The sequence below is a fragment of the Schistocerca nitens genome, chromosome 2, assembly GCF_023898315.1.
Source record: "Schistocerca nitens isolate TAMUIC-IGC-003100 chromosome 2, iqSchNite1.1, whole genome shotgun sequence".
Classification (NCBI taxonomy): domain Eukaryota; kingdom Metazoa; phylum Arthropoda; class Insecta; order Orthoptera; family Acrididae; genus Schistocerca; species Schistocerca nitens.
In genome coordinates, this window is record NC_064615.1 from 544,830,192 (window position 1) to 544,857,757 (window position 27,566).

General features: G+C 39.3%; 2 protein-coding genes across 7 annotated transcripts in view; one reads left to right on the forward strand and one right to left on the reverse strand.

The window, feature by feature from the left end:
- The window catches only part of LOC126236546 (uncharacterized), a 127,980-nt gene that overhangs the window by 51,587 nt on the left and 48,827 nt on the right, over positions 1-27,566 (reverse strand). For 2 of the 4 annotated variants that reach the window (XM_049945939.1, XM_049945940.1), the window contains exons 2-3: positions 22,814-23,041; positions 19,600-20,039 (exon numbers count right to left, since the gene is read on the reverse strand). The exons of the other annotated variants lie outside the window; for them this stretch is intronic. In XM_049945939.1, the coding sequence (XP_049801896.1) occupies positions 19,978-20,039; positions 22,814-23,041 (290 nt within the window). In that variant the 3' untranslated portion in view covers positions 19,600-19,977. Of the gene's footprint in view, positions 1-19,599; positions 20,040-22,813; positions 23,042-27,566 lie in introns of those variants that run through there. 4 annotated transcript variants of the gene reach the window in all.
- Positions 1-27,566, forward strand: part of LOC126236542 (uncharacterized) — a 120,050-nt gene that overhangs the window by 35,572 nt on the left and 56,912 nt on the right. The gene's annotated exons all lie outside the window — the stretch shown is intronic.

A 27,566-nucleotide genomic window follows, 5' to 3' on the forward strand; every position in this document is an offset into this window, starting at 1 on the left:
CATGGACCATAGATGACAGAAGTGAAAGACAGCTGCGGTGATGTGTACGGATGAACAGGCACGCAACAGTTGAGGGAAAGACGCCCCAGATGAACCAAGGGGCTACCAACAATGTGTGCTCAACGACCATCCATCAAAAGTTCCTGTTTTCAGCTGTCCACAGCAGGTGCCAGATTCGTACGCTCACGTCGACTGTTGTTCACCGGGGACGAAGGCTTCAATTTTCACTCCAATACCTGAACCGGACCTGCTTTGAGCAGCCGTTTTAAGCGAACGACGTTTTATGCTCTATCGGGTATAAGGCGGGTGGCGTGTACCGCGCCGGCCGAAGTGGCCGTGCGGTTAAAGGCGCTGCAGTCTGGAACCGCAAGACCGCTACGGTCGCAGGTTCGAATCCTGCCTCGGGCATGGATGTTTGTGATGTCCTTAGGTTAGTTAGGTTTAACTAGTTCTAAGTTCTAGGGGTCTAATGACCTCAGCTGTTGAGTCCCATAGCGCTCAGAGCCATTTGAACCTTTTTTTTTTTTTTTTTTTTTTTTTTTTTTTTTTTTTTTTTTTTTTTTTTGGGCGTGTACCGCGTGAAACGTCTCAAGGTAAACAATCTGCAATGAGTGAGGGAGCGTTATGGTCTGAGGAATGTATTCGTGTCGGTGATTCTTCATAATGGAAGACATAATTGATCTAAACTAGTATGCGTATGTGCTTGGGGACCGTGTCCACCTCTCCATACAGTTAAATGTTCTTCGGCACGATGGCATCTACCAAGAAGACAATGCATCCTCTCACTGTTGAATCTGTAGTTTGTTCTTAGAATTACATAAACAGAAGACCGCATGGGAAAAACCATTGAATAACACACACGCACACAAATGATCTAAAACTTTTCTTGCTTCCTACAACAGTCAAGAGTGAAAAAATGCGGAAACTATTATCCTCACTTAGCAAAACGTAATTAGTGCAGTATCTTTTTTGTTGCATAAACAAAGTCGAAGTTCTCTTTTCACCATTCCTTCAAGAGGTCTTGAATGCGCATTCCAGTATGTATCACAGCGTCATGCTTCTTTACTTCTCAAGTGTAAAAGGATTGCAACACCAGTCACTAACACTCAAAATGCATATAGCTACTAAACCGTAGAGGCATTCGATTAAAACTGGTACCACAGGCAGGATTTGTGTAAGACCTGGGCAGTTTTTCTCACAAATGCCATACGCTCATATCATTTCATATCTGACAAGAACCTCCAGCATTTTAGTTACAAAACCGAATAATAGGGAAATCTCTTACATGTAACAGACTCAAAGTTCGTGAATCAGTTGTTATGAAAGAGAAGCTCAGTGATCATAGGGTTGTTACAAATTCAACGTCTATTGGTGTCATTGGAATGTTACTGGATATAGCAAAGAATTCCCCCTCAGAAGAAATATCACGAATTTAACTGCAGTGTATTTCAGCTGCCAAGATCGAATATACAGCTCCTTTAGTGACGAGGGTATGAAACACAAAATGGTCAACTCTGCAATCGGCATCTTAGACCTATATACGCGGAGTAAGGATTCAGTGAAATGCAAAGACCCGTCACAGTTCGAGTGATACATTACTAAGTTTCTGTCAAAACAGTAAGAGCTTCAATACGCGTTTGAAAGACTTCATAGCCTTGTTAAAAGCAAAACCTGAAAGCAGCCGTGAGATTTAAATTAAACAGTCACAGGCCGATCTGACCAAAAATCTTATCATTTATTGGTGCAGTATATACATCTACTTCACTTATTAAGGCAGTCTTTGACCGTACTGGAACCCTCGAGACAAATCAAGGAGAGAAGGTCGACGTACTGATTTCGATTTTCCGAAACTGTTTCACCGCAGTAGGAGGTTTCGCTGGGTTGTCTCAAAACATCCAGTTATTCGACATTGACGTAACTGATCGAGCAATAGAAGCTAAACCGCTCAGTAGTGGAAAGGTATATTGATTTGAGAAGATGTCTTTAAGGTCCTATACTCAACTTTCTCCCTTTCCAGCAGAAGTTAATCGTAGATCGAAAAAGCGACGAAGCATTCCGAGCCACTCGAAAAAATCACACATGGTTGAATGCCTAACTCTTTGTAGTTGCAGAATAAATGAACCCTTTTTATACCCATGGATGATGACCGTTTTGGAGGACGGAAGTCTCCTCGATAAGTAACCAAACTGATTCAGCCAACAGAAGTCTTGTGATACTCATCAAATAGGATAGCAGCAATGTACGGATTAGATTGGAGGAGGTAACTTGTAGATGCGTGCGGTCCACTGGGCCTGATCGTAGTAGTCGTAGTAGTATTCGATACAGTTCCGAAATGTCATCTAGTGGAGAACATACGAGAATATCGGATATCGGACCTGATTTATAATTTTATGCGGTAACTCACTCCATAAGTAATTTAACACAACTCTTTTAATGGAAGAAAAGTGATAGTCGGAAAGATAACTTCAAAGGTACCACAGCGAGTTATGATATGGCTATAACTGTTCACACTTTACAAAGTATAAAAGAAGTATGCCATAATTTGGGAGGTGGTAGTTTGGACGAAAACATAAGCAAAATTTCCCGAAGATATGAGGTCTAAGATACATACTTTTAGAGCTACGTGTACTTGGTGATACTGTAAACTGCATTCACAGTTCATTGCAAAAACGACAGGTACGTTAATTCTAACAGAACCGGTATGTATTTTGAACAGCTAATAAAAAACTTTTGAGTTTTCTCTGGTGTTGCCAGAAAATTGATGCCTACTGTTTCACAAAGAAAATACCAAACTCAATTTTGATCACCTCCTGTAGAGATGTCTCACAAGTGCAGGTCGTATGTAATAGCTTGTAAAACTACGACACAGTGCCGCACTTATTTTCCAGCTACTTGCTTTCATAAATTTAAAACCATTTTTGGAACTGTATGTACTTGGGAATTTAATCATAAATGATATTTTATGAGACTGTAATACGAGGGCTATTCCGAAAGTAAGGTCCGATCGGTCACGAAATGGAAACGACTATGAAAATCCGATAAAGCTTTGCACAGATGTGTTGGGTAGTGTCTCTAGTATAACCCCAGTTAGCATCACGTCGCTCTTCTCATTTCTGAGCTCGCAGTGAGTGCGTAAAGATGTCTAGAAAATAGTGTCTGCCGCCAAGTACGGGGGCCTGGTGAGAAATTTCCCCTGAAGCTATGCAGCTAACATTACATAACTGTCGTGCTGTTTCGTCTTCAAGACAATTCTCAGACGCATTCTGCAGGGGCAATGAAGATGCTCCTGCATCGTTTTCAAATGGAAATGTGAGATTACCCACAATACAGCCCGTAATTGTCTCCCTCTGAGTTTCAGCTCAGGTCACATGAACCGCTGGTTATGAAGACAACATTTCGGCACAAGACAACGAGCCGTAGGCCAGCGTAGAGAATTGGCGGAGAGCACTGGCGGCTGCCTTCTATAGCGAGGGTATGGGAAAGTTGGTACAACGCTACGATACACGTCTAAGTCGGGTCGGCGACTATGGAGATAAGTAGCTGCAAGGTGTATCTAACTGTTGCAAATAAAACATTTTTGATATTTACCGTGGTTTCCATTTCACCACCTATCGGACCTTACTTTCGGAATAGCCCTCGTATATGCAGGAAGAATAAATAACAAATAATTATGTCAAGTCGTTGTAGTAAATACTCTGGCAATGTCAGGGATGTAACGATAATGTCGTTGGCGTAAGAACGGGCGGAGTGATGAGTTGCGAACAATCTGACGCAATATAGTATCTATGAATCTAGTCGCAATTAAAATTTTTATTAAAATTATTTCATCACAGATTTACGTCTTTAGTGTTCATTTAAAGGGTGTTTTTTACATCTAAACTCGCGCATGACCTTTGTTGTCCAGTATTTGCGTGAATTCAGTGTCATTACCTATTTACCAAATGCAGCTTTCAATCGATTTGGAGATGGAAAACCTGTTATTGTGATTTGTGAATTCATTCGTAAAACTTTGTGATACATAATCACAGCTTTCTACAGTAAGACTGCCGACCGTTACCTTTCTTTTTTTTTACTTTTATAAGGTTGTTGTACACAGCAAATACTCGTGCAATAACAATCGGGTTGTAACTGTCTAAATACTAGCGGTAAGCATCGATCTTCGTATTAGATGCTTTGTTTCTATTTATTGCGCACCTGTTTTATACACAGGAGAATATATGCGAGTAATATGTTGTGATACAACAATAATGTGGTCCCACTGGTTTACTCAGTTGCTTACTGCACTCTGCAGATGATTCGATATATCAAACAGCTTACAGTAGACGATATAAGCTTCACAACAACGAAGATTAACAAAGTGCTCATTCGAAATAAGATATGCGTTTTAAAGTCTTCTTGATTATTTTTTTTGCGTGTTTCGACCATACAACCATCTTCCAATACATGGAAATTGCTTTTCACACGAATTAATACATGAGAAATTATGTAAAATGGAGGTAAGAAAATTTTTTTAACGTGAATGATAGATATATTCTGCCAATACTTACCAGCAACAAAGCAGCCTTCATTTTACGCGACAAAAGCTAATACTGCTCCCTGCGTTATATTTCTATTTATATATGTTTAGACACCCGATGGCATCATCGACTGTTATCGTTAAGTTCCCTCCTGAGTTTCCGTTTAGTGTACTCTGGTTGCAGCAACTAGAAGCAGATTGACTCTCCTTGTACTTGAAAGGATCTGTTATCGTTGGCTATGTCATACGTACGAGGTGCATTCAAGTTCTAATGCCTCCAATTTTTTTTCTAGTTAACTACTCACCCGAAATCGATGAAACTGGCGTTACGTTTCGACGTAATCGCCCTGCGGACGTACACATTTTTCACAACGCTGACGCCATGATTCCATGGCAGCGGCGAAGGCTTCCTTAGGAGTCTGTTTTGACCACTGGAAAATCACTGAGGCAATAGCAGCACGGCTGGTGAATGTGCGGCCACGGAGAGTGTCTTTCATTGTTGGAAAAAGCCAAAAATCAGTAGAAGCCAGGTCAGGTGAGTAGGGAGCGTGAGGAATCACTTCAAAGATGTTATCACGAAGAAACTGTTGCGTAACCTTAGCTCGATGTGCAGGTGCGTTGTCTTGGTGAAAAAGCACACGCGCAGCCCTTCCCCGACGCTTTTGTTGCAGTGCAGGAAGGAATTTGTTCTTCAAACAGTTTCGTAGGATGCAACTGTTACCGTAGTGCCCTTTGGAACGCAATGGGTAAGGATTACGCACTCGCTGTCCCAGAACATGGACACCATCATTTTTTCAGCACTGGCGGTTACCCGAATTTTTTTTGGTGGCAGTGAATCTGTGTGCTTCCATTGAGCTGACTGGCGCTTTGTTTCTGGATTGAAAAATGGCATCCACGTCTCATCCATTGTCACAACCGACGAAAAGAAAGGCCCATTCATGCTGTCGTTGCGCGTCAACATTGCTTGGCAACATGCCACACGGGCAGCCATGAGGTCGTCCGTCAGCATTTGTGGCACCCACCTGGATGACACTTTTCGCATTTTCAGGTCGTCATGCAAGATTGTGTGCACAGAACCCACAGAAATGCCAACTCTGGAGGCAATCTGTTCAACAGTCATTCGGCGATGCCCCAAAACAATTCTCTCCACTTTCTCAATCATGTCGTCAGACCGGCTTGTGCGAGCCCGAGGTTGTTTCGATTTGTTGTCACACATTGTTCTGCCTTCATTAAACTGTCACACCCACGAACGCACTTTCGACACATCCATAACTCCATCACCACATGTCTCCTTCAACTGTCAATGAATTTCAATTGGTTTCACACCACGCAAATTCAGAAAACGAATGATTGCACGCTGTTCAACTAAGGACAACGTCACCATTTTAAGTATTTAAAACAGTTCTCATTCTCGCCGCTGGCGGTAAAATTCCATCTGCCGTACGGTGCTGCCACCTCTGGGACGTATTGACAATGAACGCGGCCTCATTTTAAAACAATGCACATGTTTCTATCTCTTTCCAGTCTGGAGAAAAAAAATCGGAGGCCTTAGAACTTGAATGCACCTCGTATTGTCAGCATTACAACTATAGTATCCAATAAAACTGCTTACCATACTGGGTCGCTTAGTTTGCTTTTTTCTGCATTTCCTTTTTTTGCGTTGTGTGTTACTATAGTAGAGGCGAGGAAACGAAAAGATGTTTGTCCAGGGACATTAACTGCCACAGCTCAGCAACACAATTGGGTTGATATTTTCATACACGTCTTAGGGGTAGTATTTGTCAAATCCGCTATGAGAAGACAAATTTCTACTAAAGCGACTTTATAGAAATTGCTGATAATACCTATTAACATTAGTAAAACTCAATTTAGGCACAGACAAGAAAGGATTTTTTTTCTCTCAATAAGGCCTATCTTTTAATGCAGTACGGCTCGAATCCTGATGAAAGGAGGTGAACAGAAGTCAGTGATCGTTTATATCATCCACCGTCCAGTATAAAGAGCTCTCCATTTTTAAGAGGAAACTCTTGTGCCTAGAGGATTGCATGCCCAGGAACTTCAGTACCTAGATACTACAGTCTAGTTACCAATCTTAGAATCATATGAGGGAGTGTACTCTAGAGACTATGTAAGCAGTTTCCACCATCTTCTATATTTTTTTATTAGTCTTAGACGTGAGGTTGTGTTTTTTGCAGCATTTGTAGTTTTTTCGAGATCTATACCTTGAAGTCCTGTGTAATACATTAAATCTATTTGAAATATACGGTTAATTCATTAGTTAGGGACTGTTAAGCAAAGTTATACGTATATTTTGCAGTGGACTAAATTTGGGAGCGCAATATCATATGGACACGTAAGATTCCCCTCCTTAAAATACCGTTTTGCGTGTCAAGAAGAACCAACCGACGCCTTCTGTAGATACTAGAAGTCATATGAAAGACTAGACGAGCATTATTTGTTAGGATTGAGTCTAGCTACACAATTCAAAACGAAAATGGCAAATACCTTGCAAACCTCTAGAGAAAGGGCACGTAACGACTCTTTAGGAAAGGCATCCTATATAAAGTACTGGCGGTTTCGGAATACTGCGTAGCTCGTGCGCCTTAATAAGTAATAATTTAACACTGGACGATGTTATGACTTGGGAAATGGTAAATCCTTCAGTTTGGCGGAGTAAATTTTGTAATTCAGAAAAAGACTGGAGCACATAAAAAGTGGATAAGAAATAAGGAAATATTTTAAAGATCAAATACCCAGCTGGCTAGAAGCGAAAATGTGTAAATTGTTTCGTATTATAACCTTGTCCCCTACCCTTCTGGTAGAGGGAAAGTCACACAAGGAACGAGAAAGAGCCGATGCTTCACACATCACTAACAGCTCCACAGAGGTACACATACGTACTTCACATGATAAATGTTTAATTGTTTTGGGTTTTAGTGTAAATAGCATATTAGATATATATGTAGTTAATTATGTCACATTGTCCTTAGAAAAATGAAGTGAAATAAATTTTTTTAAATGCCTTGAACCTCGCATTTTGCAAAATCAGACATAATATCTGGTGGTACACCGCAATCACGTTTTATAAAATGCTATTTATAATCCGTCTTGATTGCAAAAATGTCTATTCACCTGGCTGGTTTCCTTCCCTCTAGAACCATCTTCAGATATGCAAATTTCGGTTACAGTAGTACCCTTCCGCACACAGCAACCTTCACATGCTGCATCCTGTAACCTAAATTTGCAGATCTGAAGATGGTTCTAGAGGAACAGAAATCAGCCACGTGAAAAAACGTTTTTGAAATAAGTAACATAGACTTGAAACTCGTGCACAGAGACGTTGTGGGCCATACAGATTTAAGACCATGGTCAATTTAAGTTGCATGGCACTTCCCCAAAGGTCTTGCAACAAGACGAATATCCGTTCACTCTTCCTATACCTAGCGAAGAACTATGAATAACAATCAACATCGGTTCACAGCGTTCAGATCTTGCAAACAGCAAACTCCGATGTCACTGTATTTTTTTACGTATCCTGCTACCGTTTACGTTCCTACTGCTTCTTTCGAATGGTTATATACTTACTATCTTTTAATCAGTGGTCTGAGAAAGACATTTGGAGAGATTTTCTCCATTAGTAAGTCTATTTTTTTTCTTTGGGTGTCTTCACGAAGAAGACGAAATTAATAACATTAAAAACAAAGTAAACCAAACAGTTTGACGACATGTTAACTGTTACCTGGAAGCAATCATGGCAGAGACGACATCCTGTTAAGTTTTACTGAAGCATTTCACTATCGTTTCTCATCTGGAACTACCTCTCGCTCTGTATCAAATAAGTGGACAGATTTGTCAATAAAGATGAACTCTGTGAAAACTTCTGCAGAGGTCTTCGTATTTACTGTTGGTACAGCAAATGTCAAACACTCCTTTCTTACAGAGCACACGCACTTCTATTCCCACAGCCCCTGCGGAACATGAATAGGAAGCCACGAATGTAGACTTCCTTTGACTACATCCCCATTAACAGTATAATATCCATTTTGTTGATGAGCTTTTAATTGCTTCTTCTTTGTCTGTTTCGTAAACAAAGTGGTGGGCTACTTTTGTACTTTTGACTAACAAGAAATAGCTTTTACAACGAAGTTTCGGAACCGCACAGAACCATGTTTAAAATAACACCCGATTGTAGAAAAACCAGTGGTCAGTATAATTTCTATGCAGAAGGTTGTGTTCTACCACACGTAGCATTTTTTTAGAGAGAAATAAAGTAACATGATGTAAGTAAAAGGTAAATAGGGAATTGGAAGAACATTAACACCTAATTCAATGACGTCAGTGTAACATGCATTTTCAGTCAACACTGCAAAAATACTCTGCCCAAAGTAATCATATAGCTCAAAACACACACATCCTACACACCTGATAGTGCTTATACTAATCCTCATTCTGCAGATGCGGGAGTTTTTCAAACAATGTGAAAGAGAACAAGGTCAGTACCTCACTAAAGCCACGTTTCTATATTCAAAATCACTCTCGTATTCAATCAGTCCAGTAACAAAAGTGACTTTAATTACAATTTTTAATCATAATGTGGGTATGTCAGTGTCATAACAGGCCTTTTGAAAGTATATTGCAACATATGCATGTACTCTGTTGCAGAAACTTGATAGTACATCACAGAGCGAAGTGTAACATTACAAACTTACGGGAATCTTCGCTTGTGTTTTCGAACATTGTAGTCCTACATACTCACCAATCCTTCTGATGTAGAGCTTATACTGGCGGAAGATGTAAACATCAAGAGAGGGTAGTGAATGTTGATTTCAGTGGAATATATTCAGCGTAACTTCTTTGTTAGGAAAACTTGCACCTAGACGAGTACGGAGCTTATACCCTCACCAATACGCAACAACAGGTTCCTTTCACTTGCACGTGTTCGCCACGGACTGAAGTTACAAATCATTTCATGGTGCTCTTTGGTCATTGTTCTACTTTCTTGCTTCCGTATGAATGTTTCTTGGACAAGTTGTATCAAGTTCCTTTGAGATATTGGGAGCAACAGTGCCTTTTGCCTCTTGAAAACAGATGTGCAACTTGTTTGCTAGTCCGTCTGTCATTGATAAAGCGACATCAGTTGTGTATGTGTGGGTAGAACTATGTAGAGAACTACAACACATCAGCTGTAGTTTTCCCTGGTTGTGGCACAGTGTAGATGGTAAAGACATTTCGTACTGGAATTGGCTCTGGTCACTGTTCCAAACATTTTCTGTCTCCTCACCCTGCACAGTCATAAACACGTTTACCTCTTCCACAAACTGTTGTGACATCTGACGTACACTAATAACGGCTTTTGTGTCTTTCTGTGTGACAAATGTAGTAAAATGCCTAGATGAGTTGCGATACTCAGCTCCAAGACTGTCGATAAAAGAATTCGAAGCTTTGAAATTGTCTAAGTCAACCAATTTAGACGCTTCGAGTGCCCACATCTGCAGATGCCAACAGTGAACTGTAGATCTACACGACCTCTCTCTATCAGACTGTGATACCACATGCTCTTTCAGAGCTCTCAATTGGGACAGTCAGCTTTCTTTCAAAAGATCTCCTGCTGCCTTTCACTATACACACAATTTACAATTTATCGGTTATATAATTTCCTTTTAATGCGCTTATAGTATCTCGCTAGTTGGCTACAGGAATTGAAGTCACGACTGCCACAGCTTTCATCAGTGTTTTCTAGCAAGCTGTCGTCAATATCTTCTATTACAATGGATTTCGACGGTTTGCTTGCAGATAGATCGTACTCAATTTGACTGGACTGCTGCTGTTGCTCTGGAGATGGACGTCGAGTAGTGTTTGAATAGCCACCTTCAAGTTCAGGTTCTTCCTATCCATCAAAATCAATATCCCTATCTTTATATTTTAATGTTTATCATTTTTAACTAACAGCCAGTAGATTTATACAGGTGCGGAATTGTTAAATTACTTAGCTTTACCCGAATGTTTTCCGTTTAATGGTGATATTTTATGTTGTGTGTAATGCAATAACGGTCACCGCTATGAAAATATATATTGTACTAATTCAAATGAAATTCATACCACCACCATAGTCATAAAACGAAAGTCGATTTTAGTAAAACATAAGGTATCTGTACAAACAGCGTGGCTGCATTACATTCAATTACTAAGGTATTATTCAGTCTGGACACTGAAAGAAACTGTGTTTACTTGCTGTCCCATGTCACAATTAAGTGGTACAATAATGTGGCATGCCATAAATAAAATAAATAAAATTTGCATATTGATTTTCGATTTGATTTCTTTTAGCGGTGCCACAAAACAGATAGAAACGTATCCTCCGCCGAGACTGGTATCAGGAAACAAAGCAGGCACACTTCCCTGGCAACCAAGCTACTCATAGCAAGCGAAATTTTACAGCATTGTGCTCTGCCTAACTCCTCCACTCCTGGCTATGAAGGATGGTCTCACGACGTAAAATACGAGAATAATAGCAGTTGTAAGTTTTCCTCCTATCTACGTGATTATGTAGCTCTCAATTCGTTCTAGCAATCAATTATTCATGATAGGAAACACAGTCATAGCTCAGTCACTCAAAATGATTCTGAAATTTTACTTGTTACAATGAAATCAGGTGATGATTCTTCTTCTCTGCAGGCTCGCGCTTTGCGGCAGTCTGCTAATCTGTACAAATAAAATGCCTCGTAATTTTGGGAGCGTTGTATAATCAGTCGGGAAACCTCAGATCAAGCGCATATTTGGCTTTGATGAAGTTTAACCTTCCGAAGAAGTAATGGAGCTCTTGGATTATTAAATACAAGTTCGTATACAGTCTTTCGGAAGTTCTCTTCTGATTAACAACCACGCAATATATCGATAAATATCATTAATTCTCAAATGTCAAATACACACCTTTTGTATGAAGGAGCAATCTATATATATATTTCCTTTTTAATCGTACAGTTCGCATCAGTTATCTTCTGTGATAAATCTCAATAATCAGATTACAGTTCTTCAAAACAAAGCTCAGCCTAATCGGCACGAAGACAATCTCCGAAGCTTTCCTTTTTTTTTATGTCTAACAACCATCAGAGAGAGTACTACAAAGAATAATTATGCGCTCATGACATAGCTATTGCATGAAACTACTTTGCGCATGCATTCTGCGATTCTGAAGATAGAAAATTTGTAAACGTCATCCACGGGTAGAATTGTATCAGAAAAATTCATGGAATATAAAGAGATATTACAATTGCCCCTCGCAGCGAGCAAAGTTAATGATAATACACTTTGAGAGCTAACAGAAAAAATGTGATGGGTTGTTTATTCAAAAGAGGAATATTTAGAATTAGTAGAATTTTACTATAGAGAGTATGGGTAACATGTTAAGACAATAAGTTACGTGAATACCTAAGCTGTAGCTTTTACATGTACCGGGGTATACCCGCATCATGAGTACATAACCAGGGAAGATGTAGATTGGTGTAATTACGAAAAAGGTCGTCCCATTTGGGAACTGGCCTTCACAGGGAAACCCTGGAAAACCCGGAAGAATAGACCCCAGCTCAGGTATGAAAGAAGATAGGAAAGCCTAAATCCAGTAATATTGAAATATATAGAAGCTCCATAGAGTAGATCGAAGGAAAAATGCCTCATAGACAAAAACAATTTTACAATATTACTCAAAAAATTTTTCAAATTTCTTCTTTCGACGATGTAGCCGGCGATCTCGTTGTGAAGTCGATGGAACAGGAACACTGGGTACGGACACCGGGTAGGCGACGTACAGCGTTTGGTGGAGGCGGCACGTAGGACAGGCGATGGCTTATGGTACAGGATAGATGCTGGTAATTTGCCGTAGAAACAGGAAGATGATCTCAGGAACAGATGGTCAGGGACGTGAACATGAAACAGGTTTAAAGTGGAATAAGAAAAGGTTCTGACTGAATAAATCCCTGGAAGAGAGTGGATTAAGGCAGCGAAGTCCATATTTCATCGTTGAACTCAAAATCGGAGTGGATTCTTACATTCTTCCATCTGTACTAGACTGGAACATCCATCAGTCCTGACAATTGCGGAATTGTTTGTAGTCCTCAATACCAATTACAACTGCTGATTGTCCAAAATATTGCCAAATAGACTGTGGGCATTTAAATTTTGTTGTAGCTCATATCGAATGTATTCCTCTCAATTTTTTTTAAAAATCTAATCTTCGTTTTGTTATAGTGCAGGTGGAAGTAGAGCATTGAACCTGTCGGAGGTTTGCTTTCAATTACGAAAATATGGATAAAATTTAAGTTTACACCTGATGAAAAATTTTAAACATAGGCATATGACACTGACTCCACAAAAGGAATAATTTCTAGAAAAAAATTCTCTGAAAAATTTTCATTATTCTTATAATTAATTGATTTATAGATCCACTTCCAAATAAATATCATTAATGATGACGTATGTTCATTTAACAAATCATCCACTCGCAGAATCTTCTTCATCCTCTCATGAACATTTATGGAAATATATTTCACCAATTATGTCCATAATATGAAACACACAAACTGCTATTCTTAAAATGTTAATTAATATTCTTGAGTTAAATCTCCTGGTAGAGAAGGCATAATGAAAAATCTAAAATTTTAATAATTTTCTCTCGCGCAACCAGAGAGTTTCTTCAATTGTTTGCAGCAGTAACCTTATCGACTGTTGCTCCATTTCACAGTTCATTTGTTTTCTCCCGCGAACAGCGCACATCATACACACAGCGTATTTACCTACATATCCCGCATTGTACAAGTTTCACAGGCAATTCTCACATAAATTCCGTGTCTTGAGGAAATGTGGATGCACTTTCATTGTATATCACTATGGCTTCTGCTCATAGTCCACACTTACAAACACTAGTAATTAACAAATTCTTCTACCTATCTTAAAATTTTGTGCTAAACTATCACAGGAGTAATCTCACTGTCTCTTAACCTATCACAGGAGTAATCTCACTGTCTCTTAACCTATCACAGGAGTAATCTCACTGTCTCTTAACCTATTACAGGAGCAATCTCACTGTCTCTTACCCTTTAGACAACATAAACTTCTTGATATTTATATACACATTCGACTCATAGTCAAATTCCACTCTAAATTCTTCTCCATATTTGGTATCACAGATCTACGATCCTTCAAAAAATTTCTTAATATCATTATGCGGGAATAATCCCTTTATTCTTTTCGATTTGGGATATGCCAACAAGTATGATCCAGGATTTGGTATATTTACAATAACATATGGTCCGCTATAAATAAGATTCCATTTCTTTATGTTCTTCATCAGTTTCGAGGAATGGATGTGTCGCCTCAATAAAACCTTTTCTCCAAGATGAAACGTCTGGATCCGGTGAATCCGTCTATCATATGTCAATTTCCGTTGTATTGCCTTTTTAGTTAAATTGACAAGTGCGAATCGAATCTTTTCCTCCCATTTTAAATTCTGGTCTTCATACTTTGGCAGATGGTTTATCCAGAAGTTCTTTTCAATCTGACTAAACATAAGCTCTGTTGGAGTAAAGTTAGTTGAGGTATGTGTCAGATTATTAAATATTTGTTCAAATTATGACAAATAATCAGCCCATGATGTTTGTTTACTGTGACAGTACGTACGCATAAATCGGTTTAATTCTCGGAAAACTCGTTCTATTGGACTACCTTGTGGATGGTAACATGATGTCAAAATTTGTCGAATACCAAGCTGTGTTAATGTTTGCTTCCATTTAAATCCAGTAAAAATTCTGGCATTATCTGTAGTTATGGATTTCGGTAAACCTACATGCGGAAGATAGTCACGCACCAATCTCACTACAACAACTCTGGCAGTAGCACACTTTAACGGATATAGTTTTACATATTTTGTAAACACGTCAAAGAATCCAACAATGAATTTGATTCCTCCTCTTGATCGTGGGAGAGGGCCGCAGATATCACACGAAATTAATGCCCTTGGCTCTCGTGGAATAATTGAATGGAGAACATGCTTACTACTTCTATTATCCGGTTTTGCCTTTTGACAGAGTAAACAGTTTTGTATTGTTTGGTGCAGTTTCCTCCGAATATTCGGAAAATAACAGTATGCTCCTACTTTATTGGCACATTTAATTACATCAAAATGTCCCCATAATAAGTGGGTAAACCAAATTAATTTTTCCTCATATTCCTTCGGGATATATACACACCACCGTGGATTGTTGTCCTTCCCACATCTAAAGAGTAATACTCCATTAACTAATTTATAATGATCTAAACTAGTCCTTGAATTTTGTTGTTCCTTTAGCTGAATTATCTTCTTCGATCGAGGGTCTTTTCGTTATACATTTCCCATATCTCTACAAAGATGTACATAATAAGTCTTGTAGATATTGTCCTGCAACAGTAATAATGGAAAATCCGAAGTATTTACTGCTTCTATTTCCGGCGTTAAACCTTCTGGGGATCTTCACAGTGCATCCGCAATAATATTTTATTTGCCGGACACAAGAATAATTTTAAATTGGTACTGTTGTAGTGTCATTGTCCAACGTGACAGTCTAGAATGTAATAATTTACATGTTTGCAAAAAGGTTAGTGATTGATGGTCACAATACACAATCGTTTACGAACCATATAAATAATAGCTAAACTTCTTGAATGCCCAGATAACCGCAAGTGCTTCAAGTTCTGTTGTCGTATAGGCTCTTTCACAGGGCAATAACACTCAACTAGCAAATGCTATCGGACAGAATGTTGGTACACCTTTTATTTTCCTTATTTGGAAGAGACAAGCACCTAATCCAACATCCGATGAATCCGTGGACAGACAGAACTCACAATTCATATCAGAGTGACATAATAAGGATGCGTTAACGAGTTGGTCTTTAATGTCTCGAAAAGCTAGTTGACATTCTTCAGTCCATTGCCATGGCACATCCTTCCGTAGAAGCCCGTTTAATGCCTCAGAATTCATGGCTTGAGTCTTTATGAAACGACGGTAGAACGATGCCATACCTATAAATCCCTTCAGCTGTCTTTTATTCCGTGGTAGTGGAAAATTTTGAATTGCACTTACCTTCTTCTCGGTAGGCAGAATACCTTTCGCATCTATCATATGTCCTAAGAACTTAATTTGTAGTAAAGCAAAATGAGACTTTTGTAAGTTTACTGTAATTCTGGTTTTCTTGAAAGCAGCAAAAATCCTTTCCAAAATATGCAAATGCTCTTCCCATGTTTTCGTGGCTATTAATAAGTCGTCAACAAACACAGTTATACGACTACGCAATTCTGGTCCAAGAACATAATCCAACGCTGAAATAAATATTCCGGCACTAATATAAAGTCCGAACGGGACAACTCTAAATTGGTAACTTCTCCCAGCATAGATAAATGCGGTATATTTCCTAGATTCTTCATCCATTTGGACCTGCCAGTACGAACTTCTCAAATCAACACTAGTTAAATACGAAACATCCTGGAAATTTTGAATTAATTCATCTATATTTTCCGGATGAGTTCTTACAGGTACTATTATTTTATTAATCTCTCTCGCATCCAAAACTAATCTTACATTGTCTCCAGGTTTTGGAACGACTGAGAGCGGAGAACAATATGGACTAGTTGATTATTAAATCAAGTTCCATTCTAACATTATATTTATCTCCCTTTGAACAGATTGTTTTAAACGCCAGGGGATCGGATAGTGCGTGTAACAGTAAGTATGATGTGGCTTCACTTGTAGGTAACAAATATACCCTTTAATAATTCCCGGTTTCTCATCAAAAATCTCTTCATATGCCTCTAACAAATAATGAAGCTGCTGCCTTTGTTCTCCGGTAAGCTGATTTGATTCACTAGCTTTTATCATTGTTGTTTGGTTTAAGTCCTCTTGTAGTATCAAATCCTCTGAAAGCTCCTTCCAACGACCGTTTGTAGTGTCAATTAATTGAATTATGGCACCGCGCAAAGATTTCTCATGCACCATTTCCTTTCTATTTAAATCCAGTGCTATCTCTTCTCCATTTAATCTAAATTTAACTATTCCTTCCAAAAAATCAATCTGACAATCGTACTCCTGCATACTCCCAATACCAAGAATACAGTCCACTAATAACGTCTCCACTACAAGGAACGTGCATTTTATTGCTACATTTCCCATTTTCATCTCTAATTGTGATTGTATTTTAACATTGGGAGAGCGTGCTCCAACAGCTCCGGTGATTTTGCAGTTCTGTACCGGCCAAATTCGTACCTTCTTCTTCCTAATAATTCTCCGAAAAAGAGCGCCTGAGATGACATTGGCGGAAGCGGCGGTGTCTAATATCACATTCGTTGGAACTTCCTCTATTTCAACAAATACTTCCGATACCGGAACACTCGATCTGTCATTATGACACGTTATTAAATACTTTGTTAACTCTTCAATCAACAGCTCACCATCATTATATCTTAACAATTGTAATTTTACTGTTTCGCCCCTAACAGATCCCCTGACTGCTACTCCGGGGCACGATGCGTTCATGTTTAGTTTGACTGATTGTTGGTACGATTGGTATTTGTCTCTTCAGCTACTTCAGTGATTATCGGTTGTTGTGGTGAATTTTGTCTATGTTGTTTTGGTTGATTCGTGTAATTATTGTTGTTGTTCTGCTGGTGTTGGTAGAACTGTCCTGTGTTGCCATACATTGGATTATATCGATTAAAAATCCTACTGTTCCTAAAATAGCCCCTCGCTGCACCATTACTAAAGTTTCCATTATGGTAATAATTATTGTTAGCATTTTGTCCATTGCTTAGTCTCCTCGGAGAGTGTAGTTGGATATGATTATTGTTGCTGCTACCATTACTGCCATTCCCACTCGAGTTGCAGCTCGGATTCGCTTCTATTGATCTTCTTTGATATGACATTTCTCTTACATGATGCGTTTGAAAAGTTTCTCTCGGTATTCAGTAACACTTAAGGTTTCGGAACGATGGTACAGTGCAACACATTGGAATAGAAGAATCTCCAAGGAAATGGATCAATCATGGATTTTCGATGTTCTCAACTCTACAATCTCCCGACATTAATCCACTGGAGCCTAATTTGGTGTGTGAGTGCAGGAGGGAGGGAAAGTGGACAAAAGTTGAAGCAGACGTGTTGTGTAGGTTCCAGCAACGTATGATGCAGTTAGTTGCGAAATTTGCAAAAGCAAGGTAGTTGAACGCCTTTCCGAAAGTGAAATTTGTTCGTGTGTCTACGTACCAGAACTGTGAAGATAAGCTTGCACGATGGATGTCTAGAATGGAATTATAATGTGTAACGTAATGTGCAATTTATTGTCCCCTTCGTAATGCATCTTTTGTACCTCATTGGATAGGACGATGTTATTGTGCGCACTATTATCTTCAACTGTTTTTAATTAACTCATGGACAGAGTAAAACAGACGTTTTATATGTAAGAAGTTTATGTTATGTCTTAATGTTAAAATAAAGACAAATAGAAAGAGATAACGTACCACAATTGGAGGTTTCAACTGGATACTGTTTGATGCTTTAACTGAAAAAGAATGTTTGGAGCAAACTAAACTTGAACATCCGAGTCTCCGATTCCCGTGGCATTTTCTCGTCTCACCGAGCTAATGGGAGAGCTCCACCTCAGCCCAGAATTAGTGCTACTTTTTCTTAGCTCCGCTGCATGAAGTAACAGCATTACTAGAGCCTCATTTTCTGAAAAGCATTTCTGTTAACCAGCGAGTCGGACTAGGGTTAGGTAGATACACTTTTGTCTAGAATTGGGATGAGAAATCAAATGTCTACCGTGACGTGCTGCATTTTTTCTTAATCGTGTGCGCTGTTGTCTATTCCTATCAAGCAAATTATGTGTTTTGTGCCCATTTGGAATTTACATATAATTTTAGTACTGAGCAGAATAAATTTATGATTAATGTATGGTTTCCTTAATCTAACTGATAACGATTTTCTTACCTGTCTCGATTTATCTTTCTGTTTATTGGTGTAACACAATTTAGTAGCATTCGTTTTGCATCATACTTTTTTTTTTGGATATCTGATGTTACCCAAGAAAAAGTGAAAGAAAGTATTGATAAGACGGGATGTATGCCTCCGAGTTTTTCATTGTGTTTACAATGCAGGTTACCCTAATACGCGTCGTGCATATTACTCGGTAGACCTTCACGATTCCATAACGCAATTGCTACCCCCTGCCGATCGAGGGCTACGTACTGTAGCGTGTGACATGGCCGTGTGTTACGTAACTGTAACAGAGCTCGAGATACTGCCTGTTGTATTCCTTCACGAAACTGAAAAGACGAATTGGAAGAGTTCTTGCACAGCATGTACATGCGACATGTGTAGCAACCCGACACCTTGTATATGAGGTAAGAGATCACCTTCCATACACCCCGTCTATGCCCCATGCGCCCGTCATCTTTTTCCAAAACTCGATGAAAACTTTTTAGAGGGTTTCACTTTGATAGTGATGAAACGGAGCAAGTAGAAATAATGTTATGTCCCCTTCAACAAAGTCAAACATTCTACAGTGAGGGTATCAAGAAACTGTTCTCTCGTTTGGATAAACATAGTGACAGGAAGAATGAGGATGTAGAGTGTTAATAAAGTTTATTTTAATTAAAAAGCTTTATAAGTTTTCCCATATAAAGATTCAGAGGCATTACTTTTCGGCACGCACCTTTACTTACGCTTCAATCGACAAGATCTAGTAACTGAGACGGTACACGGTCACTTTTACTACTTCGATAATGCGAACACGCATCTTGGCGCACTATTTCAAATAGCTTGCAATAAATTTATATAGAACCGTGAGATATGACACTATTTCTTCTGGATTACAAACTTTTCACTTATTTCCCAGGCCAGGTAAGGCCCAGCCGTGGCGTCAGTCGTGAGTCTTTGCTGTGGCCGCCGGTGTCCTCGTGGCAGGCAGTGTGTTAGGGTTGGAAGTGGACATTGGGAATATAGGAGGTCAGCGTGGATAACGGATGAAATGCATTTGATGTTATTAATAACAAGCCGTAGTTTGTCAGTATTTACGTGAACCTGTAGGTAGAGAAATATCTTCTACCGTTTAATATAACAGTTGACGTCATGAAACTACACTCTTATTGCGGCGGCATACAACTGTTATAGAAACAACAGAAACATAAAAAGAATACAAATGCAAAGTTTTTAGTACTAATCTTTACAGTAATGATATTTACTGCATGTCGTGAACTAATCAGAAACTGACACACAATAGGATGTGTAGATTCGACCGGTTATTTTTAAGTATAAGAGTCACGTTCTGACACTCTTCCAGTTTCTTGGCTCCTCTGGAATCAGCAGATGTCTTCAGTCAGCAGTCCAGCTATTTATTCTCCACTCCCTCGCAGACGATTCAATCTGAGCCAACTGATTTGCAATACTCCTAGTTCCTGGGACAATCTGACAGGTATGGTTTGCATTGACTCTTTGGTTTCACCACGTAAACTGCAATGAAGAGGAATGTGCTTTAGTAAAGATAGGAAGTATAAAAATAACATAGCAGTTTAATTTTACTAGTGATAAGACAACGGTAAGTCTTCACCTTTTTTACATAGCACGAATTTCACTGTCAGCATTGTGGCAAGATTATGTTACGGTCGTGTATCAGAGATAATGTGGGGTCACACAGTGTGCTATGTTACAGGGTTCCTATTCTTACAGGTACTATAGCAAACCGTTGGAAGATTGGCGACGCGAATAAACCTGACTTATAGCTTATTTAGAAAGTTTAAGGAGGGTAATGCTCCTGGCGTGCGAAGCATTCAGTGAGCAACACATGTCCTCAGTAACCGTAAAACTTTTTTCGTACGTGAGACCATCTTAATAGTAGAACGATCCAACGTGACGGGATGAAATGCGTTTACTCTGTCCTTCGTGTACAGGTCAGGAACGGTATTACGCCGTCCAAACGTTCGCCCAACCCATAACGAACACCCTTTTGTTGCAAAAAGAAATAGAAAAATCAGTCATCTTGACAGTGATGACAGCTACTGACAACAAAATTTACACTCTTGACAGTTTAATTAACAACAGTGTTATGTAAATACTAATGCTTATCATAAAGAAAGGACTGAATGAAAGAATACCATATGATACGAAACAGAATGAATTCAAGAAATTATTACTTACTAAGGTTAAACACCAGACCATATATTGACCAAAGATAACATTTTTCCTAGAAGAGGGTTGTAGCCCCATCGAGCTGTAAGACTGCGGTGACTACAATGTAACTCGGCAATGGAGATGTTAACTTCATTTCTCTCTTGTACTCTTGCAATAGTAGTATGCATGTTAAGCGCTGCTAGGTTATCTTAAAGACGATCTGAAGTTTAAAAGTTTTACGGTTGGAATTATTAGTCAGAAGTGGGACTGAAGTAAAATCATCTTTACGTTTCGACAGATAACGGGATAGTTGATTGCTGATTTGTGATGGGACTTAGCCTTCGTGATACTTAATAGTCACCAACATCAAAGGACACAGATAGAGACTCATCGCTGACATAAATTCAATTATTAGACTTGAATAGACAACAGATAAACGCAATCACAAAGAATTTACAATTTCGCCGTACTGTCAGAAGCTATCGTCAGAGTCAGAACTGCGGATGCTAAACGACGCAATCACCCTGTAGAAACACTGAATGAATTAGGTACCTTTCTCCATCACTCAGAATGCCAAGTTTGGAGAGCGCAAGATCACCAAAATGTTATTTGTTTTGAGAGACACCAAACGTTTCTAGTGGTGAGACCTTCAGTTTTCCCCAACTCTAGAGGATACACATTTTGTTAGAGTTCGAAAAATTATTCTCTTGAATCTGCGCCAGTGTTACTTCGCACGATCCCTGTGAAGTTATGGACCTCAGCTTTGTGCGAGATGCGAGGCCACCTTCTGTTTATTAATCGTCCGCAATATTATTGCACGTGGGACTGGGGCACTTCGGTCGGCTCATCATGAGTTTTAATCGTGATATTTTGCTAGGACACGATGAGCAATTTCACACTATAAGCACAGCTCCTCTGAAAGCTTCGATAGATGGTGCGTTTTCCTTAACCACTGTTCTTGATGACTGCAATGTATCAGCCTCCTTACAGCAGTGGCCACGAAAAGCCAAACTAAATAATGTCGTGGTTATATAGTAACAAACTTACTATACATGTTCTCTTGTACTAACCAACACGCGTGCAGGCACAACTTCTAACGCAGTGGAAATCTTAACCAGTAATACGACAACCCCACATCTTCCTGTTTCGCGATATTTTGGTCTGCCCTAAGTAACGTGCTTTTATCAGGTTCTTTTTTCAACCTTCACTGACTACTAATTAAAATGTGTGGCATGCTGCTATTTACCATATAAATGCCCGATATTTGGGAAATTTTTTGCAATGGTTATACGGTTGATTGCTAGTACAGTGTGTCATCGCCTATAAGTAGCATATATTTCGGTCCTATATTACATAGTAGATCTCTCACTAAGACAATGAATGAGTCTGTGCCCTAATTTAATGCCAACCTGATGTTTCCGATAAGATGTAGTCCAGTACGTTCACTTATCATTGCCCAGTTCACCTAATTCTTCATCTCTATGTCAACGCGTCGTTAAATTTTTAACTTCTTTAAACTTGCAAGACTATTTCTACTTGTTCCTAAGCGTATGACGGGTGTTGTTTATACACACTAATCCAGTTGTCGGCATTCTACAGGGTATGAAGAAAAGTGTACGTTGCCTATCGGTTTATAGTGTTAAGCTTAGTATACGTGTGTGTACTTCACTGCCAACTCATTCACTGTGAAAATTAACCACACGCTACAGACCGCGGCACTTGTGGCAACTTCCGTCGCCTGTTAAAATATCCTTTCGTAAAATGTTGAAACTATGGCCCACTGCGTACTTCATGTAGTGTTACACGACATAATCCTCCTAAAAGAATTCAAGGGTGTGTAGTGAAAAACATGCAGCAGTTTTAAGGGGCAAGAAAATTACTATAAAAGGTGGACTAAATATGCGCAGCAAATTGCTCTGAATGGTTTTGGTGGAGAATCATGAAGAATTGCAATTTCGTAATTTTGGTGAGGCAAGGGTAGCAACTGTTCCTTGTTGATTTGATTTCACTCATATTTTCACTTTCGCTGTGGGACCATTCGCGAATTTTTATGCTGAACAAACTGGTTTTATCTTGTCAATTTTGAACAGAAAACAGTTCTGTTTGAAGTAACTTACCTTTCGGTAGTTGGTTGTAGCAAGAATACAGCTTCAACGAATTAGCATACAAGTAGAACTTGTTGTCTGCTGCGACACAAATGGTATCATCGTCATCTTCCGTGTAGGACGACCTCCCCAGAAATCTACTCTCAGCCGTGATATTGCCGGTGCTTAGAGTCTCATTCCCGATGTTGGCGGTGGTCGACTCTTCTGGTTGTCCGTGGACCTCCGCCACTGCTACCAGTGCTGTAAAAGTCAGTGAACGTAATTACAGATGGCTATTTCGTCTAATGTATGTTAATGAAACTCTCCCACTTAGCACTGCAACACTACTGTATGCTATATAGATGTTATTTGAACAGTCCACACGTCCCTGAAAATAAAAAAGAACGAATCAACAGTGACATGCACGCTATGCTCATGTCGGACAAGTTCTCGTAATTAATTTCGTGTTCGAATATACAATTATAGTGGTCTTTCAAGTTCTTGTTGGATTGTTATTATCTCATAATTAAATTGACAATATTAGTTCTTTCCTCACTTATATTTGGGAGGGTTTGCCTTTTGAGTAAGGCTCTGCCACACTGAAGGCTAGCCAGATATTTGGCTGATAAAGTTAGGTTCTTCATTGGTTTTGACATCAGACAGCCCGCTCTACCCTTAGTAGTAAAGAATGAAAAGGTATTGCAGAAGCTGGAAGCCTTCCTCGTTACGATCATGTAGCTGGGGTTTCACTGGAAAGCACACATATCTCCAAGTGGACGGCTCTGTAAAGTCTTTTGCTCCTCATCAAGATAATGAACGTAACCTATTAAAATATTTTCCCCGTTCCGTCCTCTGAAACGTGATAGAGAAGATTAATAGGTGCCATTAGTTTTTGTTTGTTTTTCTGTTACATTCAAACTAAACTGAGAGGCAAAGAAGTGACAGCCTTGCATGGAGCGTCTCACATAACTTCTTGTGATGATCCGGATATTGTACGATGGGCGACATCAGAGTCATTTCAGTATCTACGTTAAGTCCAAGTCACTAGTACATACACGGTTCCGTCACAGGAATGTGACCACCGCCTTTGTTCGACTTCAACGCGGGATAACCACTCAATGACGGTAGGGCTCAGTATTAACGCTGGAGGCTATGTAAAGATCATCAGGGAGCCGCGGCGGACAGTGCAATCGTTGTCATAATGCAGAAACGAAGCTATTTATCTGACGTCCAGAGGGGTATGATTATTGCCTTTCAGGCAGAGAGTGGATGCACGCCTCAGTTTGTAAACTGTTCAAGTGTCACCCTGCTTAAAGTGAAGTGTGCATGGTAAAACTGCACTATCGAAAAGTGACAGGATGACCTGTGGGGCAACATTGACCATAGATGACAGAAGTGAGAGCCAGCTGCGGAGATGTGTACGGATGAACAAGCATGGTACAGTTGAGGGAAAGACGCCCCAGATGAACCACGTGGCTACCAGCAGTGTCTGCTCAAAATTATCGCGCGAAAGTATTTGTTTTCCGCTGTCCACAGTAGGTTCCTGATCCGTACGCTCACGTCGACTGCTGTTCAGCAGCGACGAAGGCTTCAATTTTCACTCCAATACCTGAACCGGACCTGCTTTGAGCGGCCGTTTGAGGCGAAAGACGTTTTATGCTCGATCGGGTATAAGGCGGGTGGCGTGTAGGGCGTGAAACGTCTCAAGGCAAACAACCTGCAATGAGTGAGGGAGCGTTATGGTCTGAGGAATGTATTCGTGTCGGCGATTCTTCATAAAGGAAGCCATAATCGATCTAAACTACTATGCATTTGCGCTTAAGGACCGTCTCCACCCCTCCATGCAGTTAAATGTTCTTCGGTACGATGGCGTCTGCCAAGACCACAAAACATCCTCTCACTGTTGGATCTGTAGATTGCTCTTAATATGACTGGACACGTTGCCTTCTGTTCTTTGGAATGAGATCTCAATATGGTAACTTTAGGGCTCTTGTACTTCTCTTTATACTCTGTGGTCAAGAAATGTGTTTCCGGTAATTGCTGTTTTATTTTATTACGCAACTGTTTTGTTGGATACTTGTTGTCAGTTTCACTACGTAGTTTTCTGTAAAGAATATGAGTTGTTTCACTGCACTCGCTTTCTTCAGTAGCGTCTATTATGTGGCCAGTATTTGGCTTTATACTTCTTATATGATTCTCCCCCAGTTTTTTTTTTGTTTATGCTACTTATTGTTTAACATTGTTTTTTATATCCTTGTTCGTACTTATCTTTACCTTTCTTTAATCCCTTTGTTAGTAGCTTGTTTAGTTAGTGACTTGTAGCGCATTTTTCGTTGCTGTTCATTATTGCAGTACATCTTAAGTTTGTAAGTCCCTGTTATAGTTTTTACAGAAACATTTGAAATGTAACGCATGAGAAAATTTTTCACCCAGCACACCGAAACATGTCATAGAGGCACGTGACATCTTACGTTACAGTTCAATGTGCACAAGTAAACGTTGTGAATTGAATCAATCTCCGTATTTTGAAGGCGGTATGAAATGCGTAAGAAGATACTCCAAAAATATTATCCTTGAATAGCTGAAATTATATTCTATGATTTACATTTTCTGGTTTTTTAATTGCAGTGAGGACGAAACAGACGACCGCATGGGTAAAATCGTTGAATTACACACACGCAGACAAATGATCGAAAACTCTTGTTGCTTCCAACAACACTAAGGTGAAAGAAAATTGCGAAAAATATTGTCTGCAAAACGTAACTGGTGCAGTAACTTTTTTTGTTGCATAACTAAAGCTGGCGTCCTCTTTTCACCATTCCTACAAGAGGTGTTGCGTGTGCATTCCAGTATGTATCACAGTTTAGCGTCATGGTTCTTTGCTTCTCAAGTGTAAAAGGATTGCAACACCAGTCACTAACTCTCAAAATACATATAGCTATTAAATAGTAGAGCCATTTGATTAAACCTGGTGCCACAGGCAGGATTTGTGTGAGACTGTTCTGGGCAATTTCTCTGACAAATGCCATACGCTCATTTCATTTCATATCTGACAAGTCGCTCTGGCATTTTAGTTACAGAAGCCACTCTCTTACAGCTAACAGACTCAGAGTTCGCATATCAGTTGTTATGAAAGAGAAGCTCAGTGATCATAGGGCAGTTTCAAATTCAACGTGTTTCAGTGTCAATAGAATGTTACTGGATACAGAGAAAGAATTCCCCATCAGAAGAAATATCAGGAATTTAACTACAGTGTATTGCAGCTGTCAAGATCGAATATTCACATCCTTTTGTTACGAGGGTGTGAAACACAAAATGGTCAAATCTACGAGTATTTGCAAACTGCATTTTAGACCTGTATGTGCCTTTAAGTTTTCAGTGAAATGCAAAGACCCGTCACAGTTCGAGTGATACGTTACTAAGTTCCTGTCAAAACATTAAGAGCTTCAATACACGTTTAAAGACTTCGGAGACTTGTTAAAAGCAAAACCTGAAAGCAGCTATGATATTTAAATTAATCACTCACTAGCCGATCTGACCAAAAACCTTAACATGTATGGGTACAATATACACATCTACTTCACTTATTAAGTCACTCTTTGACCGTACTGACACCCTCTCGAAAAATCTAGGAGAGACGGTCGAAGTACTGATTTCGCTTTTCCGAATCTGATTCACCAGAGAATTAGGTTTCGTTGAATTGTGTCAAAAGACCCAGCTAGTCGACATTGACGTAACTGATCGAACAAGTAGAAACTAATACCGCTCAGTAGTGGAAATGTATCTGTATCTAAGAAGATGTCTTTAATGTCCGATACACAACTTTCTCCCGTTCCAGCAGAAGAAAACCGTAGGTCGAAAGAGCGACAAAACATACCGGATATCGGACCTGATTTATGATTTTATTCGGTAACTCACTGCAGAAATAGTTCAACACAACACTCTTAATGGAACAAAAGTGATAGTCGGAAAGATATTTTCAAAGGTACGACAGCGAGCTATGATATGGCTATAACTGTTCACACTTTACACAGTGTAAAAGAAGTATCCCATAGTTTGGTAGGTGGTAGTTTGGACAAAAACATAAGCAAAATGTCCCGAAGACATGAGGTCTAAGATACATACTTTTAGAGCACATGTACTTGGTGATACTGTAAACCGTCTTCACAGTTCATTTCAAGTGCATCATATACGTTAATTCTAACAAAACAAGTATGTATTTTGAACAGCTTATGAAAAACATTTACGTTGTCGTTATTTCTCTGAAATTGCCAGAACACTGATACCTGCTGTTTCACAAAGAAAATACCAAACTCTATTTTGATCACCTCCCTTACAGATGGCTCACAAATGTAGGTCTTACGTAATAGCTTGTAAAACTACGACACCGTGCAGCACGTATTTTCCAGCTATTTGGTTTCATAAATTTAAAACCATTTTAGCAACTATACGTACTTATGAAATTAATCATCAATGATATTTTATGAGACTGTAATATATGATGAAAGAATAAATAACAAATAATTATGTCAAGTCGTTGTAGTAAATAGTCTGGAAATGACAGGGATGTTATATTTGTATGACACGGGTCAGACATTTCATGTAACAATAATATCGTTGGGGTAAGAACGCACGGATGATGAGTTGCGACCAATCTGCGTTTTGGTACAGACATGTTTCTTGGGGCAGAAATGACAAATTGTGCCGGAATTGGGTTTCTAATAAGGGGGAAGCTAAGATATAAGTGAGGGAGCACGTGTATGTGCGTAGTACATGACCGCAAGAA